General features: G+C 33.9%; 1 protein-coding gene across 4 annotated transcripts in view; it reads right to left on the bottom strand.

Annotated features, from left to right (window-relative positions):
* LOC150092679 (mediator of RNA polymerase II transcription subunit 25-like) overlaps window positions 1–22,682 on the bottom strand; it is a 616,627-nt gene that overhangs the window by 225,355 nt on the left and 368,590 nt on the right. For 3 of the 4 annotated variants that reach the window (XM_090414304.1, XM_090414307.1, XM_090414305.1), the window contains exon 18: window positions 4,405–4,431. The exons of the other annotated variant lie outside the window; for it this stretch is intronic. In XM_090414304.1, coding sequence (XP_090270430.1) covers window positions 4,405–4,431 — 27 coding nt within the window. The remainder of the gene's footprint in view (window positions 1–4,404; window positions 4,432–22,682) is intronic. 4 annotated transcript variants of the gene reach the window in all.

Below are 22,682 nucleotides of genomic sequence, written 5' to 3'. Positions count from 1 at the left end.
TTCAAGGCTTCTGTTGATTCCAGGAACAACCTCTCTGGCTTGTAAAAGCGTCTGTGCAGCAGTTTTGTTTTTTTCAATTGATCCTGTGTGTGGGGGTATCCAAAACATGGTCTGCTAGACCCGACTTGCCATAACGAAAGTGTCGGATATATTTGTGTGCTATGAAGATGCTGGATAGAATGCCAGCGAAATTTTAACAACTAAGTCAATAAATAATTATTTTCTTATCAATCTGTGTTTGCATCTATACCGTTAAAATCCAATCAACATAAATCTGTACAACAACAGTCAAGATGTAGTCAAATCACAGCCTTAAAAAGAAAGATAACTTCCTATCTTTACTTGTTAGCATGTTTTTCAACATTCAAATAATCTTCTGAGCTATTTTACTGACTTTTGCAATATGCCCTCAGAACTGCAATTCTCTGTCCACATTATCCCAAGTCCCTAGCCTCTTCAATTTTTTGCAATCCAGAGCAATGTGATAAGCAGTATGTAACCTTTTCAACCCAAAGTGCATAACCTTACACTTTGCAACATTAAATTAGCAATCCTTATTCTTTGTCCACAATGCCAATTTATTTAAATCATCCTGCAGGCTCTCTACATCACTGTCATCAACTACTGTCCTCTCCATTTTTGCATCATCAGCAAACAAATGAATCTACCTTAAATCTTTCCTTAGATATACAAATTAAAGAGAAGTGTCCCTAGTACAGAATCTTGAGGTACTCCACTAGTTACCCTCATTATCCTACATTCCACTCCACCATTTAATACACTCTCTGGTATCTGACGGAGAGTGTATTGCTTCACATCCATTACTATTTGCTCCAACGTCTGTAATAGTTTTCCATGTGGTATTCTGTCAAAATAATAGTAGTATTTTCTGTGAATGTCATGGGCTTATTAAATGGCAGTCATGTTTTAGACAATATGACTATGTAATACAACAGGATGACAAATTCATTGAACAAAGGAGATGCATAAACAGCAGTGGTATACTAAAATTTTTTGAAGGGCTTTAATAATCAGCCATATGACAAACTGGCAAATAAACTGTAACTGATGGGGTTGGATAACAGATTAGTGAATTGAATAGATGATTAGTTGACTGACAGGCATCAGTGAGGTTTGTATGGAGGAGTCGTTTCCAAAAGAGGAAGTTCACTACTTTAGTGTGTGTGTGTGATAGGGATCAGTCTATTTTGAGACTGTTATTGTTTAATTTGTATGATAATGATGCTGTGACAGGCATAACTGGTGATATGTAGCTAAACAGCTATATATTACCAGTCATGCTTTTCTAAGATTTAGGATGAGTGTGAGTAACAGATTCTTTGTAATGAGATGGTTGGTCAGTGGAATACATTGCCGGAGAGAGAGGTCTGGAAACTGTGAAGGAGTTTAAGGCACAGATTGATCATCATCATTATTATTATTTTTTTTTTTTATGGGAGAATGTGGATCTCCTCTGATGAGTCATTTGACTGCATGGAGGTCTGATGTTAATAATAACAGTGGTCTCTTGATTATCCAATTTCCAATTAAATGAACTGTCAACTAACCAACCCTTGAATGGGTTAGCATATCATGACTGAATTCATGAAGGTACAGCACCAGGTAACTGTACCTTCAGTTATCCAACTCTTCAATTATCTGACTGGAAAATTACTCTCCTGCTGTTATTTATTTACTGTTTTTGGTATACATAAGTTTCTATTTGTTAAGTGGATAAAATTTCCATAGGGAATGGATACTCGAATAAAGCAAAACTTTTAATATTAATTCTATGTTGAAGTTTAGTTCCTTTGAGGCACTGTTTCTATAAATGCATTTGTTTTAAATTTAAAAAGAAACCCAGTATATTTAACTAAAATATGGTCATAAGCTTTAATACCTAGCCAAATTCTAGAAAAACAAACACACCTCACTGCAAGCATTTACTAATTTGAAGTATAATAAATGTTAATTTCTTCACTTTGTTTTTTGTATTTTGCTTTTATAATACCAATATTATAATTCTAGATTAAAACTGAAAATTAAAAACGTGAATCATGTTATTCTGAGGGCTACATTTTCTGAATTTTAAATGCATATCTACAGTATATTCTAAAGTTAATTAGTCTCAGCTACCAAAGAAATGGCAAATTATATTGCAGGCTAGAGATAAATAAAATAAAAAAATTAAAAAAAGTAAACAGAAAACTCTGAGGAATTTTCTTCCTATGTTCAGAATGACAACTAATCTTATGTAGAACTACTAAACAGTATAGAAAATAAGGGGATAAACATCCTTTGTTGTTTTATAGCCAGTAAGTGAAACTAAAGATCGATAACTACATCTATAAGTTTCATGACGAAAAACTATCGGCAAAGGCAATTCGAAGTAAAGGTGGAGCAAGCTCCCTCACTATTCTTGATATTTTCTCATAATGTAAAACACAGCTCCTAGGAGATGTAATACTGTCATTACATTATGAGGAGAGGTCACTACCCAGACTGGTTTCAACCTTTTTTGAGGTCTCATCAGTGAGTAGGTAGACCTGGAAGATATCAAAGCTTAGTGAAAAGAACTTACATACCTTCACTATACGAATGCCATAAAGGTGTATATTGAAATTTTTGTAATAAAAAAGTATATTGAAATTCCTTTTAGTATATACTAAAAGGAATTTTTTATATTTCTGCTTTGTTAATAACATCAACCTACATTCTCTGAAAACAAAATAGTATTCATCAGATCACAAACGGTGCCTATTAATTGAAAATTTGGGAAACAACATAATTGAGCACATCTTATTACTGTACAAAAGTTGTAAAAAACGTATTAATAAATTCAGACACAAGAAAACAAATTCTAATAATGATGCGATTTGAAGTGACTGCTGAATTAAACAGGATTCACGAGAAACAATTCATGAGCACGAGTGGGTATGTGGAATGCAACCAGTATAACAAAAGCGAGGGGGAAATTACAAATAATTGCAATCATAAGCACTTTAGAACAGGATGAATATCTAATATTATGAATATAAAGAAGTATGCAACCAAACTTCAGTGGAGAATCATGAATTCTTTCATGAGGATTATTAGAAACTCCTATAAATGCATAAATGAACTGAGGATGGTAATAAGTCAAACTGGGAGATCACACTTACATGCTTTTTATCTGGAATTTTTTTTTTTGCTAAACTGTGGCAGAAAAATTATGTTCTTTCAACAGAAAAGACGTACTGTAAAAGGAAGGGATATTGTTGCTAAATGCCATGAACAAATCGTGATGGTAAAGGAATACTTTAGAGGCAATTTATGTTTACAGTTCAGATATGCTGATATCATGAAAGTTCACAATGAAGCTGTGCAATATCATTCAACCATATCCGAGTCTATATAATTAATTCTCTGTGGATAAATGTTATTGCAAAAAGAGGTGCAGGGTGGGGTGATATTTGTTATCTGAATATCATCCTCTCTCCCAATTCATTCTACATTCCCCACTAATAGTAATTTGTCATGAAATGAGAGGACATGTTTCTATCCATTCCAGCATGTGGCTGATGTCTTCTCTATTACTTTACCAGATTCACCATCAAGGGCATTCAATATGAAACAAATACACATATTTTGATTATCCATGTAGAATATGACAGTAAGATAAAATTTCAGTTAGCTTTAACTCCACATTTGTAACTAAAATTTCTAACCACATGAAGTGGATGCTTTCATTACTTTGATGACATTCTGCATATACACACATATATTCTAAATTATAAAAATACTTTATTATATGCATATTGTTATGTATAATGGACTATTAAAAACTGCAGAATTTCTACTTGTACTATTTAATTATAAAATCATACTAAGAATGATTTCGATATGTAATAAATATACAGACCTATGACAAATAGAACATAACATTTTGGATTTTTTTTTTATATAAACATTGAAGCATAAAATGTTATGAAATGAATAGACAAATGATAAGATATTGATCAATTTTTAATTTAACATGACTAGATATTTTAATGATAAAAGAATTAGCAGAAGGTGATGGTCATTACTAATGACACAAAGCATCCAAAATGTTTTGTTAAGTAAACATTATCTCAACAATACATAAAAAGTATATGTTGATGGAAAATTATCAAACCACAAACTACTTTTCTCCATATTTTATATGCCGCTGTTAAAGCTATTAGAATATTAATACATGTTAATAACATAAAACAATTGATGATGGAACACAAGTGGTGGAACGCAGTTTTTGAAAAGACGTGAAAAGATTTAAATGGACTGTGAAGTTAATAAGTGCAACGAAAAAAGGGGTTTTGTTGAATTCAAAACAAACTGAGTAATTAGTTAAAGTGTAGAGATAAAATTCAATTGTAGGCAACTTACTGTAGGAGTGCAGAGGGATGAGTAGATCTGAAAGAGACAAGACTAAAGGTGTTGTAGAATGAGGGCACATAAAGTGATAACATGAAGGGAATTGTGTACATTAATTCTTATTCATCAATTTCAATACTTGTAATACACACATAACTGGTGCCTTTTTTCTTATTTTCTTCCCTACTGCATTTTTTTAGTAATTTTATTTTGAATATGCATAAAAATATCTCAGTTAATTTATGAAGAATATAAACACATTCTTATGCAAATATCTGTTTACTGAAAAATTTTATGTGAAACAGTTAAATATTCTTGTTATATATAAATATTGTCAATTTCTGCACTGTACTGATGACAGCACACATTCAAGGTGAATGAGACAAATATCACTATAAATAACTGTACCTTTAAGTATGTGCTGCTGAAATCTTCAATAACAATATAAGTAAAATATGTCAAATATTAAAGTGCAAAGCTACACCTTAAAAATAAAGTTCATGTTAGACCAGTAAAAGATCAGTTAGACTAGTAAAATAAGCGAAGAGTATAAAAATGTCTGAATTTTAATGATGACTTGACCCATTATAAAAATACCAAACTTTATTTTGACACTTGTAATAATATTTGAAAACATAAGAAGTTCAATATTTTTATACTGGGTCAAACTCCTCACTGCTATTTAGGCATGAGAGTATTGAGCACAAAAAATAGCTGCAGAAAAATATATCCTTTCCAAAATTGACACATCCATGATGAATATACACACTAATACCTTGACTGTGTGTATGTGACACAAATTATAAAGTGATTGTTTACATGTACATTTTTTTTAAAACACTTATTCTATCAATTTAAATTTAAATTTGTTTCATTAAAAAATAATTTGCATGGGCCACATCTACTGTAATACATCTCTTATGAAACAACACATTTCACAGAATAAAAAGTAATGATTACTCACGTTGTAATTATGTAAAGCAAACGCAAGAACTAAAATCCATAAAAATCATAATTTCATCAAAATGGTTTCACTTTTTTTTTTGAAAAAAAAAAAAAAAAAAAAAAAAGTTTTATGCGCAATATCTAAAAATAATCAAAATACAGTTAACTAATGAAATATAAAACTGGAATACAAAATATTATATTAAGTATAATTTTTTTTAAATGGCAATTTTAGCTTAAACAGTCCCTAAACAGAAAGTTCAAAAACTCTGTACCAGCATTGCCATTAACTGAGTGTGAAGACCTAAACTGCGATATATCCAACAGAAACTTACTAATACAAAATCATATTTATTCAGGGTGGGACTAAAAAATTTGGTCAACTCTCACTGCAACAAACTCCAAAGAATCACAAAAAGTTTGTTATAGTACATAGTTTGCTATAGCAAATTTCCTTTATAGAAGCATTATGCCCATGGGACGGTGGTTGAGACTATTAATATAATAGTTAGACTGCGAGTTCACTGTACCAAAAATAAAGTATTACTACCATGATTAAGGTAGAATGGCTTAATTTAATTATGATAATATGAGATTTTTGCCACCATTTATCAAATGACTGACACACACGTACAAACAGAAACAAACAAAAAAAGTACTCTATGTATCAAAAACAAATCCTTTCATAGTTGGAGAAAATGGAAATCCTTTTCAAAATTGACACGTTCATAATGAATATACACACTAATACCTTGATTGTATGTATGTGGCAAAAGTTATTGCTCACATGTACTGATTTTTTTTTAACAGAGGCTTATTCTATCAATTTAAATTTATTGTGCCTGTGGGATGATGAGTCTGCAACTCCATGGAGGGTGCAATAATAATAAAACCTGCTGCAAAACTCAATGTAACACATTTGAGTTTTGCAGCAGGTTTTATTATTATTTTATTATTCACAATGCAACAATGTTATATAACATAATTAGTTATTGCTTTAATTGTATGCTGTAATTTTAACACAAGTAAGATTTAATATTTAAGAACCTGCTTCATTTGATGCTTATACACTTGACATGGACCAATTTACACAAAATTATTATATTTCTTGTATTCTGAATAACAAAATATTAAAATATGTCAAAGTACAGTAACTGTTATAATTGTAAAAAGGCACTGCTTAATGTGAAGTTTAATCAAAGTTTCAGCCCATATTTCTAAGAGTAGACAGAATAAGAGAGATCTTTGTCTTAGGAAATGTATGTAAAACATTTACTTTTTATGATATATGTATATTATTATTTTCAAAGCATTTTGCCCTAAACTGAGTTCCACCCATTAAACATATTTCTGTCTACTAGCTTCATTCAAATCTCATCACTTCAATGAAATCTGAACTGATGCCTTTTCCAACCAAAGGAATGCACTGTATTGCATGATGCATGACCTACCTCTTGCTTTGAAGACTGTGGCACACCTGTGTTCTTAATGCTGCACTCATGTAATTAACCATAAATATATAAATGTTTTACAGTTTACACTATATTGACTATATTCAAATTCTATTATAGCATATATGTAAGACATGGTAAGACATGTCTTACATATGAAATTAATAAAAATTCAAGACAAACCGTTGAAGTTGGAATAGCTAAACTTAACAATGAAACTTAATGGTAACTACTAAACCTGATGTATCACTGATGGTTGATAGGTGGCACTAGTTTAGCAATTGCATAAAATAAACCAATGTTACATATATATTAGACCGACAGAAGTTTTTATACAAATATAATTGTATAAATAGACAAAATTGTAATGTAATTTGCAGTGAGAATATTTTCTACTATCAAAGTTTGGCAGCACACCATTTGAAAAACACTGCTTTAAAACCTAAATTTTATGCATGGAGCAATAGTCTGCATATGTTTGGTTCTAATTAATATCTTTGAATATGTAACCCACACCTGTTTCCAGGGGTACTTAAAAGTCAAAACTGTATAACTGGGAGGAGACCTCCAAATAGCCTTCTTATGAATATGGATAAAAAAACTGGAGCTTCTAACCTAATGTAAAATCCTCACCTTCTCATGGTGCACCCTGTTAGGTATCTACCTGGGTAATGAACGAATGAGGATGGGTCGGCAATTTGGGATTTAGCTGACCAAAGTGTATTCTTATTGGCTTAAACTACAATGTAAAATGATGGTACAACATGACAGAATTTCATGCCAGCAAGGGTGTCGGTTAAACAAAAGAATCCATTCTTTTCATCAGGGAACCAAGGTGAACAGTGCAAAGTCAGCTACTGGAACAAATCCTGGAAGCCATTACAACTCAACATCAGCAGAGTTCAAGATTGGTACTATCAAAGTAAGAAGTATCAACAGAAAAGAAATGGAACTAGTAGAAGAATTGGATAAGTACCAGATTGACATAATAGGCATGACTGAAACAAAGAAGACAAAACATGTGAGATCTTTCTAAGCAACAAATACAAAATGTTATATTCAGTCAATAACAGTCAGGGAAAAGAAGATGTAGCTATAGTATTCAACACTAAATAGGGGGATAATATTCTTGAATGGCAGGCAATATCATGTAGAGCAGGCATGTCAAACACGTGGCCTGCAGGCTGCATGAGGCCCGCCGACAAGTAACATGCAGGCCACCTTTGTAACCAATATGGTTATTTAACTTTTGGCAACATCGAATTAAATAAACATATTTAAAAAATTAACATTTCCACTTAAGATTATTTTATATGCCAAACTACCCTGCAATTTCTAAAAGAAATATGTTCTATTTGTCCTTTCAAAAAAGCGAATTTTACAGAATTTTAAAGAGCAAGTCTACATACACAGCTACATCTGCTGACCACAGCAATCGGAGGCTAGTCATTAGCAATTTTCAAATCGTAAGAAAGTGTAGTGTTTTCTTTATAATTAATAAAGAATTTATAAAAATAAAGTAAAATAAACCTTCAACCAGTATGAGTGAAAAACGATTAATTGAAGAACATTGTAGTTTTCAAGAAAATGGGAGTTACAATATTTTTGTATTAAAGAGAAAGAAAAAAATTATGCCTGATATGTAGACTCTATTGCAGTTTGCAAAGAATGTAATATTTAAAGGCATTACAATACAAATCGTAAAGAAAACTATGAAAATATGTTGCAAAACTTCGCGAAGATAAATTGTCAGAATTAAAGTTGACACTTCAAAATCAACAGAGTATATTTACCAAACCTATTGAAGATAATAGAACTATGGTAGTAGTTCTATTTGTTATCACATTTAAATGCAAGCAAGTCGAAACAATTCACTGAAGGGGAATTTATTCACGAATGTATTATTAAAGCAGTTGAAGTGTTGAGTCTTGATCAATTAAAGAAATTTAAAAATATAAGCTTATCTCAAAATACTACTGCTAGCAGAAATGATGATATAGACAGGAACTTAAGGAATCAACTAAAATCAATAATTCCAACATTTCAGACCTATTCCCTTGCAACTGATGAAAGTAGCTGGCTGTTTTTATTCATGTATGTGATATGAACTAAAAAGTAAGTGAAGAACTTCTAGAAATTATTCCTATGCACGATACAACCACTGGAGTTGACATTTTTGACGCCCTTATGGAAGTTTTTCATGAATACAATTTACTGTTAAAAAAGCTAGTTTGTCTCACAACTGATGATGCTCCTGCCATAATTGGTGTTGTTAGAGTTGTTACAAATTTAAAAGAAAAATGCAAAGAACAAGGTGATAATAATTTTCAACATTTTCATTGCATTGTTCATCAGCAAACACTGTGCTCCAAAGTTTTAAATATTGGACATGTCCTAAAAAATGTCAATAAAACTGTAAATTATATTCATGTATGTGGGCTTTAATCATCGCCAATTTAGTAACTATCTAGAAGATATAGAAAGATATGAATATAGTGATCTACCTTATTATACAAAAATTAAATGGCTTTCCAGTCAAAGTTTTAAAGAGATTCTTCGAACTGCTGGACGAAATTACCATTTTTTTTAGAATCGAAAAATTATGAGTGTGAAATATTAAAAAATGATCAATGGATAAATGACCTGGCTTCTTCAGTTGACATTGCAAGTCACCTTAGTCAACTTAATCTTAAGCTACAAGGTAAATATCAAGAAGTTACCATGTTATTATTACTTTGGCAAAAATAAATTCAAAAAGAAAATTTATCCCATTTTGAATCATTATTACAAAAGTCACCAAAGTTGAAATTTTCAGAATATGCCAATCAAATGAAGTTATCAGAAAAAGGATTCGAAAAAAGATTATTAGATTTTAAGAAATATGAAAATCACTTTCACCTATTTATTTCTCCTCTATCGACTGATGTTGAAACTGTCGATGACAATTTACAGTTGGAATTCCAAAGTTCTATAATTATTTATCAGTCAATCGATACCCCAATGTGTTATGCACAATTAGGTGTATTTTATCTATGTTCGGTAGCACATATTTATGCGAACAACTATTTTCAACTTTAAAGAATAATAAAACTGCAGAAAGAACAAGATTAACAGACCAGCATGTGCAAGCAATATTGAAAATAACTACAGCTCAACAAATTCAACCAAATTTTGAAGATTTCATTAATGAAAAATGTCAAGTTTCTTCAAAAAAATCATATGTATAATATTATTTAAATATGTAAACTTTATTTAGCAATAACACCTAGTTGGAACATGGTGTTAGTAATAACACTATGTTCCAACAAAAAAGTGCACAAATTCATATGGAGAGAAGATACAACAAATAAGAAAAGTCTCATTTACTATGTTATAGTTGATAGCAATGTGTTCTTACATGAAAAATTTATACCACTACTAACTTCCTCTTAAAAAATCTGTTTCCTCTTTATTTCCGAATAAATTTATGCAAAAAAAGAAAGTCAAAAGACTAAATTAGCTGTATACAAGATAGTGTTCAAACCAATTTTAACTTATGGATCTGAGAGCTGGATTAGGAAAAAAAAAAACACTTGATCAAAGACTAGAAATCATAGATATGAGAGTTCTGAAAAAGATTAGAGGAGTAAACAAATGCAGCATCATATTAAAAAGGAGGATATTAGGAAAGAACTTGCAATTGTTAGCATTCATGAATATGTTAGCAGAGCTAATCTCAGATGGTATGAGTACTTAAACAGACTGGCAGACGAAAGACTCAGAGGAAACCAAGATGTAGGTGGATTGAAACAGTAAAAAAGTGCCTTAGAAGACAGAATATCAGATCATAATGTTGGAGTTTACAGATAACAGATTAATTGGAGGAAAATTGTTGATTGGAAGTTAGTAATGACGTAACCTTATTCATGTCGGCTTGCTGACAAGCAGCGAATTCTGCTATCAGCCATCTACAGTATAGCGTAGTGCAATACAGTCTTCTATAGTTTTCTACAGTTTTATAGTGGGACTAGCATCCTCTTTATCAGAGACACGATGACTAAAACTCAATGGCCCTAACCCTGACAATCATCTCACACATCTCACAGTAAGATCTTTTACAGAGGGCCTCTCCCCTGTAAAAGATCTCATTGCAAAAATGTGATATTTTATGTCTACAGGAGAAACGCAAAGGACCTCAACAAGCCCGACCTAAAATTGCTGGAATGAAGTTCATAAAAGAAATACCACATAAAAAGTATGGAAGTGTTATCTTCACTCAGCAGGAGATTCAAGTTACAGGATGCCTAACCACAAGCCAAAATAACATTGAAATGTTTGGAATAGATCTGGATAACATCAGTGTTTTCTTAGTATATAAACCACCTAGTATAACCTTTGCTTTTGAAATGTCCCAGTACTTGACACAAAGGAAATCTGCTATTATTATAGGCAACTTTAACAGTCATAGCACACAGTGGGGTTATCGTGAAACAAATGAGGATGGAGAGTTAGTTGAACAGTGGGCTTGATTACTATCAAGTAATCAAATGAATCGTATACATGATCCTAAACAGCCATCATCATTTAACAGTGGAAGATGGAAAAGAGGTTATAACCCAGACCTTGGATTTGTTAGTAATAGAATAGCTAATCTGTGCACTAAACAGGTACTTGCACCAATCCCAAGTTCACAAAATAGATCGATAATGCTGCAAGTTTTCCCACCAGTCAGATTTAAAGAGATCCCACTTAGAAGACGATTTAATTTTAAAAAAGATAACTGGGAACAGTTCTCAAGAGAATTAGACATAAACCTCACCAACATTTCACCAAGACCAGAAAATTATAGAAAGTTCATCAAAGCTATTAGATGGTCTGCTACCAGGCACATCCCAAGAGGTTGCAGAACATGTTACATTCCGGGTTTTACAGAGCACAACGTGGAAATATATGAAAGATATTGTGATCTATATGATAAAGATTCATTTTCATCACAAACAATTGGTGCAGAAGAGGAAAGTATAGCGGCACTTTCTGAAAAAATAAATCAACAATAGGCAGAGAAAATGAAAAGTAGTAGTCTATTGCATATTGCAATAGACTACTACTTTGTAGTAGTAGTCTATTGCAATATGCAATAGACTACTACTATTGCAAGTAGTAGTCTATTGCAAAAATGTGAGTAGTCTATTGCATAACCTCAATGTCAATACATCTGTGGGATTGGATGGTATACCAGCTCGTGTTGTACGAGAAGCAGCTAAAGAATTGTCAGTACCCTTGACTATTTTGTTTAATTTGAGTCTCGGGTCTGGGTTAGTCCCGAGCGGGTGGAAAGAGGGGAAAATAGTTCCACTGCATAAAGGTGGTTCCAAGACTACTGTTGTAAATTACCGACCGATTAGCATATCAGGAATCATTGTCAAGGTCTTAGAGAAAATAGTCAAGAGGAAAATACAAGATTGGATAGAAGAAAATGGGATACTGTATCGGGGACAGCATGGTTTTGTGAAGGGTAGGTCATGCCTCAGTAACTTGCTCACGTATTATAACACAGTGACGGCTGAACTGGATAAGGGTAATGGGTTTACGGTGATTCTACTGGACCTTGCCAAGGCCTTTGACAGGATTCCACATGGAATTCTAATCAGTAAATTGCAGCATATGGGAATGGACATAGGGTTGGTGAGATGGATAGGAGGGTGGTTGACGGAGAGATATCAGAGAGTGGTTTACTCGGGAGTAGAGTCCACAAGACGGCCTGTGACTAGTGGTGTGCCACAAGGATCTGTTCTTGGACCACTGCTGTTTAATTTGTTCATAAATGATATAGGAAATGATCTGAGAGAAACAGTACATTTGTTTGCGGATGATGCGAAGTTGGGTAGGGCAATAGTGAATGCAGATGACGTCAAAATTTTGCAGGATGATTTGGATAGATTGGAGGTCTGGGCTAAGGAGAATGGATGTCAGTTTAATGTGGCAAAATGTAAGGTTATGCATTTTGGGATGAAAAGATTGGCGGCAGTTTACTGCATTGGTGGAACCCTGCTCCAGGAAATTGATGAAGCACGAGATTTAGGAGTGTTGGTGGATAAGGAATTGAAATTTAGGGGACACATTGCAAAAGTGACCAAAATAGCTCATCAAATCACTTGGTTGCTGAAGAATACGTTGACAAGCAGAGACAAGCAGGTTATTGTTCCTCTCTATCGAGCCTTGATAAGACCCCATCTAGACTACTGTGCTCAGATTTGGTCACCTAGGTTTCTTCTTGATGGGGAGGAGGTGGAAAGGATCCAGAGGCGAGTGACCAAGATGATAGCAGGTCTGTGGAATGAACCGTATGAGAACAGGTTGAGGATTTGTGGGTTGCAAAAATTGGTTGATAGGCAGAGGAGGGGAGATATGATTGAGACATTCAAATTACTGAAGGGTTTCTATAAAATTAATTCAGAAGATATTTTTGAGAACAGGGCTGGTTGTGGGAGGACTAGGGGACATCCATGGAAACTGGGCAAAAGTGTGGTTAGTAAAGGTGTTAGAGCTGGGTTCTTTACTTTTAGAGTAGTGAATGAGTGGAATGCGCTCCCTGAGTCTGTAGTGGATGCTGTGACAGTGAATGAGTTTAAGGCGAGCTATGATAGATACTGTATGAATGTCAGATAGTTGTGATGAATATGATTTGGGGCCTCCCTCGATGAGTCTAATGACTCCCTGGAGTTGCCCGTAATAATAGTAGTAATAGTAGTAATCACAGTAGCAGGAAAGCCTGGCTCTTACTCAAAAAATTATCTGGTGACCCCACAGCAGCAGCAGCAACCGAAGTTAATATAAATGCAAATCAAATTCCAACTCAGCTATCTCTGAATGGTAAACCAAGTACCGAAGGAAAAATACCTAATATTAAAAAAGTTAGGGATTCAGAAACTAATCTCTTCGAAGCACCTAAAGAGGAACTAGAAAATGCCCTAAAAGCCTTAAAACCAGGAAAAGCTGCTGGTATTGACAATATCAGAAATGAGATACTAAGGAATCTGGGAGAAAAGGCAACAGAGTGGTTGTTAGAATTTTTCAACTTTTGTTGGAAATTTGCTGAAATATCCAGAATATGGAGACAAACGAAAGCAATATGTATCCAGAAACTGGGTAAACCTGCTGAGGATCCAAAGAGCTACAGGCCTATAGCATTCCTATGCACAACACTGAAGCCGTATGAGAGGTTAATCTTGAACAGACTAAGCCCAGAAATAGAGAAAGTGCTGATAAAAGAACAGGCAGGATTTAGACTGGGAGCGTATGCACTGGACAAGTATTCAACTTAACACAGTTTATTGAGGACAGCTTCGAAAGGGGGTTAGCAACAGGAGCTGTATTCATAGATTTGAAAGCAGCATATGACACACTAAATCTTAGAAAGCTTATAGTCAAAATTTACAGCATGACAAACAGCTATTGGTTAGTGTAGATATTTAGGTCACTGCTGTTCAGCATGAGATTCTTTGTTGATTTCCAAGGAAAAAAGAGCAGATGGCATATCCAGAAAAATGGTCTACCTCGGGGAAGTGTGCTATCTCCCCTCTTCTTCAATATATATACTAATGAACAACCTATAAACCCATGGTCAAGAACCTTCTTATATGCAGATGACCGAGCAATAGCTAATCAAGCAAAATCCTTGGATGACATTGAGAAGCAGCTCACACAAGAGCTAGAAACTTTTACAGTTTACTATTAGGAAAACCAACTGAAACCAAATCCCAGTAAAACTCAAATGTGTCTTTTCCATCTCAATAATAGGGAGGTGAGGAGAGAGTTGAATATAGAATGGAATGGCACGAAATTGGTCAATTATCCAAATCCAACTTACTTGGCTATGTGTTACACTAGATAGGACCCTAAATTATAAGCAACACATATCTCTATGTGTTGCTTATCTTCTCAGATAGCAGCTAAAACTCAAACACGTAATAATATTCTGTGCCGATTAACATAATCTCGGTGGGGTGCAAATCCACAAGTAATGCGCACCTCTGCTTTTCAACAGCCGAGTATGCTAGTCCTATTTGGGAAAGATCATCACATGTCAAAATTATTGATAAGGTTCTTAATGAAATGTCGGCACATCACCAGCTGCCTTAAGCCTACAAAAACTGACCATCTATACTCACTGTCTGGGATTGCACCTCCTCACATCAGAAGGACTACACAGAGTAGATATGAGCAGAAACAAGAACTAAATAATGAACAGCATCCTTTGTATGGACATGCTGAAGTAAATAGGAGGCTAAACTCAAGGAAAAGTTTTATTCACTCAGTGGAACCATTGATTGATTCCATAAAAGCCACAAGGTCAACAATGTGGCAAGAACAATCTCCAGAGGCCCTGAACTTAAACGAATCTCTTCCATGCGGCTTACATCTAGACTGGCAAAGATGGAAGACATTGAATAGACTTCATTCTGGAATGGGCAAATCAAATCAGAATATGGCCAAATGGGGCTACACAGACAATGACAGCTGCTCATGTGGTGAAACACAAACCATGGATCATATTTTGCAATGCTTCTTAATAGACATTAATAATATATGTACCCGAGAAGATTTAATGCAGTGTAATGAAACAGCTTTAAAGTATATTAGTCACTGGATGAGTGAAATTTGATATTTTATGTTTTTGCTTAATATTTCATGCAAGTGGCATTTTTGTCTTTTAATGTATGCTTTTAATCCCTATTCTTTTAATGTCTATTTCTTTAAATGTATGCGTTTAATCATTTATATGTATGCTCTTACATTTTCTGTAGTTTGCACACGAAATAAATAAATAAATCACAATATCCTGTTCACTTTAAAAAAAAAAAAAAAGTGCAGGATTTCACCTATACACTCCCCCCCCCCCCCCCCCCACCAGAATGACAATCAGAAGAAAAATCTGTAGTAGCTTGTTTATCAAAACATCTACTGGTCTAGATGCTACACTATCCCAAACTACTTCTTTCTATGGCTCCACAGCCCAAATCAAATATGCTTGAAGTAAGCAAGTCCAACATTACCCGAACCAACATGCAACATCGTCTTCAGTGGTGCAAACAGAGTGTATAGTGAGACATGGAAGCTTGGAAATCTGCGTTATGCAGTGACAAATCACACTACAACCTCTACCAAACAGATGGATGGGTGTGAGTGTAGCAGATGTCCAGTGAATGTGTCTTGTATGAATATTTGGAGGTTGCATTGTGATGGTATGGTCCTTTATTATGTTTTTTCTGGCAACAGTCTAGGACCTCATCACATGATTACAGGAAGAATGGTCCAAAATTCCGATTGGCTGCTATCGTACATACACTTGTGGAAAGTATACCCCCACAGGTTTGCTGCGGTCATCACAGTGAAAGGAGATTCTATATCTTATTAAAGTGGCTGCCAAGGCTGTTCACTCATCACTATGGTGTCTGTTGACTTCTTTCCGAGCAGTGTATGTATCTGTGTATGTGTGTGTGTGTAAACTCAATATATAAAATAAATTTGTATTAAAACAGTAGTGACACTTTTACTCACACACATTCAAAACCTTAAACCATTTGGTCTTCTAGCATTAAATACAATGTATTTAATTACTCATTACATGGAACAATGCACCTTTCCCATGGGGATGTCCATTGACTTCTTTCCAAGCGCGCGCGCACACACACACACACAGAGAGTGCGTGCGTGTGTGTGTGTACACCAAATACAAATACATAGGCCTGGAAAGAACGTGTAAACTCAGGGGACAATATTAGATGGCTTCACCAATTACAGAACCAATGTTGCAAGTCATCAAAGATTATGAATATGTAGTCACAGACACTTAAAAAAATTAATAATAATTGAATTAATATCCATCCTAGAACATTTTAATCAGATGCTGCTCTCATCTGGGATCTACCCAACTGCAAACCATATATATTCATCCAATCCTAAGAGGGAGATAAAAGTCAGTCAAACTATTGTCCCAGTGCCCTCATTTCAATGCTCTTGAAAACAAAAGATCATCAACAGTTTGATTTCTTCACTACCTGGAGAATCCCAATTAATTAGTAATTATTACAGTCATGGTCTGGAAATATCAAGAACATTTCAACAGCATTGGATCAGGTCTGGTACAGAGACCTATTTGCTAAGTTGGAGTCTTGGTCTGCCTTATGTCCTTTGTAAAGGGGCTACTAGTTTCCTCTTCTTGGTTGTCATTGGAAGAAAACAATCCTCCAATGTGTCGTGGAGGGTGGTTTCCTTTGTTCAAATTTCTCTCACCAATGCCCGAGTGCTATGTACTATTCCCCATACTCTTCTTCAGATATGTTCATGATCTTCACTAACGAAATATTATCTAGCACTGAGCTGATGATGGTACACTTCATTTTGCTTCATTTGACAAATCTGGTAAAGATAAGATATGCTGCAAACATTAGTTATGAAAGAAACTTGGATCAAATGATCCAAGCTTCTTTTATAACTAATAATTGCAGTATTGTCCAGTGATATGAAGACAGCCAAGTGAACTTCAATGCTACTAAAGCACAGTTTTTTTTTTTTTTTTCTTTTTATGAAAAATGTCACTTCACTTCAACCTTTGATAAAACTATGATCTCCAGTGAAGATCTAAATTCTATTTTGAGTTGCCTTATACTTCTCAGCTTTTCTGGGACAAACATGGCATACCTAGCATTCCCCATTCCCTCAGCCTGCAAAAAACTTGATGTCCTTTTCCATTCAAGATACTAATTATAGCTCTTACCATTATATTAAACTCAAATTATAAAGATTAGATTAATTACAACTCTCTCCCCACTCAAGGGGTGGGGGGAAAGAACTTTATAATTCTTTAATGAAGGTAGAATTTTCAACTAAATTTCTCAGTCAGTTTCAGTGCATACTGTAACTGCAATGATTATAGCAAATAGAAGAGAACTGATATTAACTTCCTCCTTTATTTCATATAGAAATGTATTAGGTTCCATGCAATTGTATATTTAGAAAAACGCTAAGATTACATTAGATTGAAGGATTTAGAAAAATCAGTTTTTGTGCATTGCCAGCATCTTCAGGAAAAAACACTTAAGAATTAATTACATAATTATTATTATTTTTAATATTAGAAAGGCTGAATAAGGAAGCTGTAAAGATCTGATTATTTACTCAACTTAAATAAGATTGACTGCCTCAAACATTGGAATTTTGGCATTTAGTCTGGTTAATTAGTCCTTGCTAATGCAACTGGTTAAGAGTTTTATGTATGTGTATATGTGTTCATATAAAACTCGATTTGTGCTACAACCAGTAAAACATTCATAACAACTTCCTCAATATTACTGAGATGGTATCATGTGGGTGGGAGACCACACAGACATAAATAAATAAACTACAGCTATGGACGAGGCATCAGTAATTATTATCTCTGCTAGATGAAGAGATTGGTACATACATGATGCAATTGCAAACAAAAAATCAATGCCTGTTTTAGGAATTCTAAATGAATTTTTTCTGACCAACAAATCATGCTATCACAACTGTATACATAACTGTTGCCATCGTAAACTCAAAGTACTGAAATGTTAAAATTTAAAGAAGTTTTACTGCCAGCTAAATAAAAAAAAGGCGGTAATTTGCATGCCCTTTTCTTACAAAAATTATATGTTTGGTTTTGTATTTTAATTTTCATTATTTCATAATTTTTTCATAACAGCTTACACACACAACAGTCTATCATTTATTAATTCTGTTCTACTAGAAGAGAATTCAGATAATAATTCATTTAGTAATGTGTTTCTATTAATGTGGATCATTCAAAACACACACACACACACACACACACACACACACACACACACACACACACACACACACACACACACACAAAAATTTGTTTTACAGTGGAGAAAATTTCCACTATTTTTTCTCTCTCTTTTCTTACATATCAGCAATTCTTCAGCACCAAGATTACCATCTCCACTTGTTTTGGGTGAATTCTAATGCTTGCAATTCAGCATATTCAGACTAACTTTTAGTTTTGTCAAGTGCACATATTGTCTCTCTATACAATACAACTGCTTTTTATTAAATTTAAAATTTGTTTTTTTTTTATTATTTTTCTAACTACCTTTGTAGCTCAGTGGAAATGGCACGTGCCATCCATGGTGCTAGATTGCCCGAAGAAAAAGTTGTAAGTTCTAAAGGAACTTTTACTAAGCTTTTCTTTTTATTCAGCCACCTCTCTTCACCAGATGCCATGTATAATTAGTGACAGTCTTGGGGCAGCTATCTCTGATTGGATACTGTTCGAGATTGAACTGCCCGCTCAGTCTACAAAAGTTAGATAGGACTAAAAACGACTTTGCCTACTCCCTATATGGGAATAAACAGCTTTAGCTGAATTTTTATTTATTTTCTGGGTAATTCCAAAACCAGATATGGAACTTTTTCAAGACATTTAAGGTCTGCAATAAGTAGGACAGTGGTTTCATACTAAGAGATGAAATTCTCTTGGTGTGAAAAGACAACCACAAACACCCATGCCAATGGTAGGAATGAAACTTGTAGGCTGTTGGTTGAGATGTGGATATACTAACCACTTACTAAGTTGTAGGCAATGTATTTTAATCAGTCAAACTGATTAAGACAGATTTAAGACTGTTTCATTAACACACACACACAAATTTGCTTATATCCTGTATGCACACATGATGGACACGGTTTCTAATGTCAGTAAAAAAGTGTCTACCATACATTACATCAAGAACAAATTTAGCAAGCTGTGTGGCTGAATTCTAGATGATCGGAGAAGAACTCATGGTATCCGTCTACTATACCTGAGAAAAGATTAAAAAAAAAATTGTGGAAGAAAAACTTGAAGAACAAGTTGAGTTCAGGCCAATTGTTGTGAAATAAAAATAATATAACAAAGTGCCAAGAAAAAGTTGTTCAAAACACTACAATTATATGAAGTAAATTTAAAAATTATGGTGAGCAATACATATATATTTGAGCTGAAAGTCAGCTCAAATGTATATGTATACAGGTGGGAGATACAAGAAGGTGGTTTGATGTTAAATCTGGTGCGAGACATATCGACTCTTATTTATCATCTACATGGATCACATTAAAAGGAAAGTGGCATTTGGCCTGATATGAATATTGGAGATATTCAACTCAGGTCTTTACTTTATGCAGATGATGCCATCCTATTAAATAAACCCATACAAGTCTGCACGATTCTTTAAGTAAATCGAGTAACTGCTGTAATAAATATAGTATGAAACTCAGAAACAAAAATGCAAAGACTATGAAAATATGCAGGAACAGTGTCTAACACATATTACATCAAGAGCAAATTTAGCAAGCTGTGTGGCTGAATTCTAGATGATCGGAGAAGCTCATGGTATCCGTCTACCATACAAGAGAAAAGATTAAAAAAATTGTGGAAGAAACTTGAAGAACGAGTTGAGTTCAGGCCAAAACATCAACTGCATTCTTAATGGAGATATACAGAACAAATAAAGTTTCAGCTATTTAGGCACATTTTTTAGTGAAGATGCCAATAAAATATGGAAATAGAAACAGAATTAGAAAACTGGTATGGTAGGAAGTTGAGTGAATAAATTTATATGGAATAAAAGAAAAATTACAGAACACTGTCCACAACAGTATTCAAACCAATTTTAACTTAGTGGATCTGAGAGCTGAATTGGAAATAAAAGTACTTGATCAAAAACTAACGTTCACAGATATGAGAGTTCTGAGAAAGATTAGGGAAATGAACAGACAGAATCAATGGCAAATTCAGATTAAAAACGATATTAGGTAGGAAGATAATCGAAGGTAGCATGGTCACTTAAACAGAATAGGAGAGGATAGGTTAATAACACAAGTGTTTCATGCCAGGATGGCAGGAAAGAGACCAACGCAGCAGAATACAATGATCTAGGTGGACTACAGAAAGAAAAAGAAGTACCTACCTTCCATCCTGATTTGTGCATCTGCTTGACCAATACTATACTTTACAGGCATTTAAAATGAAATATCCATCGGATATTTGGTGGTTAATCCTCATTCCTGTAGTATCCTATACATATATAGGATACTACAGGAATAAGGATTAGAAAATAAAATCTCCAGCGGGGAAAAAAAAAAAAAAAAAGCTGATCCGCCTTTGTATGAGACCAACTAACTCCTTATTTGATTGAAAACACCTGTTAAAAGTTTTTCATGCCACAGACCGGATTTGAACCAAGGTGTTTCAATCCAAAGGGCTCGTTTAAATGAACCGAAATATGGAGGCTCTAAGATGCTTTAGGAGACCTAAATATAAAATTTAACAATATTGGAGGCCTGATGGATAACAGGTTGATTTGGGAAAACTGCCAATGGGAGGTTAGTGATGATGTACCTTTTCCATGTAGTACTATCATAATATTCAATATGCTCTTCCCAAGAACACATATCAGAAATGTAAGGTTGACGATGTATTTAAAAATGCTACTAGGAAGTCAATATCATGTTTCTCATTGACTAGTCCTTAGGACTTAAGTTAGTGAGAATCATAATATTTTCTTGTAACATTTTTGCAAATTGCTACATGTTACAAAACATGCCAATTTTGTAATATGTCCGGTATTTTTCTTGAAAGTTCTTTCGAAGCATCCTACCAAATTTTATAGAAATTTTTTTGTTAAAAATGTATGAAGTATTTTTCTTTGCTGAAATCTTTGTTACAAAAATTAGCTAAAAAACATTCTGGTGCACAAGAAAGTGCTGTAAAATCTCTCGCAATAATTTAAATTAATTAATTTTTCCGAGTTCGATTTTACAGTTTTCTCAAACATAAATAAAATAGAATTTATGTTGTAATAAAATGAAGGTTATAATTTTACTGTAAAAGACATCATCAAATTCCTGCCATGTACCCTAAAGGGGTGTACAGGATATGATAGTAATAAATGAAAATTTACATCATTAATAACTTCCTATCTACAATTTTCCTCCAAATCAGTCTGTTACTTGTCAAGACTCCAATATTATCACATCTTACATTTCTATTGACTAAGGCACTTTTTACCATATCAATCCACCTAAACCTTGGTCTTCCTCTGGGTCATTTTCCTGCCAAACTGGCAGAGAACACCTGTTTTTGCTAATTTTTCATCACCCATTCTGTTTAAATGACCATACCATATGAGATTAGCTCTACTAACGCATTCCTGGATGCTGACAATATCAAGTTCTTTCCTAATATCCTTGTTTTTGATATGATATTGCCATCTGTTCACGCCTCTAATCTTTCTCAGGACTCTCATATCTGCGGTCTCTAGTCTTTGGTCAAGTGTTTTACTTCTGACCCAGCTCTCAGATCCATAAGTTAAAATTGGTTTGAACACTGTCTTGTATACAGTTAATTTAGTGTTCTGACTAATTTCCCTCTTATTCTATATGAATTTATTCAATTGACTTCCCACCATACCAGCTTTGCTGATTCTGTTGTCCATTTCTATATTTAATTTACCATCTTCAATAAAAACCGTGCCTAAGTAGCTGAAATGTTTTACTTGTTCCACAGGTTTTCCATTCAGAACACAGTTGACACTTGCAATGATTCTGCCTATTTTCATTGTCTTTGTCTATTTTTTGCTGACCTTCATACCATGCGATATCCTTTACAACAGTTATTCATTTTAATCAGGGAATTTTGCAGACTTGTAGCGGATTTATCGAGAAGTATAACATTGTGCGCATAAAGCTAAGAGCTGACAATAACATCTCCAATTCTGATATCATGTTTAATACCACTTTCCTTCATAATGTGATCCATATAGATAATGAATAACAGAGGGGATAATGTACATCCTTGTCTGACACCAGATTTAACATTAAACCATC

Source organism: Typopeltis vanoorti, chromosome 25, assembly GCF_054136105.1.
Source record: "Typopeltis vanoorti isolate ZY-2024b chromosome 25, IOZ_Tvanoo_1.0, whole genome shotgun sequence".
Taxonomy (NCBI): Eukaryota; Metazoa; Arthropoda; class Arachnida; order Uropygi; family Thelyphonidae; genus Typopeltis; species Typopeltis vanoorti.
This window is presented reverse-complemented; position numbering and strand designations above follow the sequence as displayed.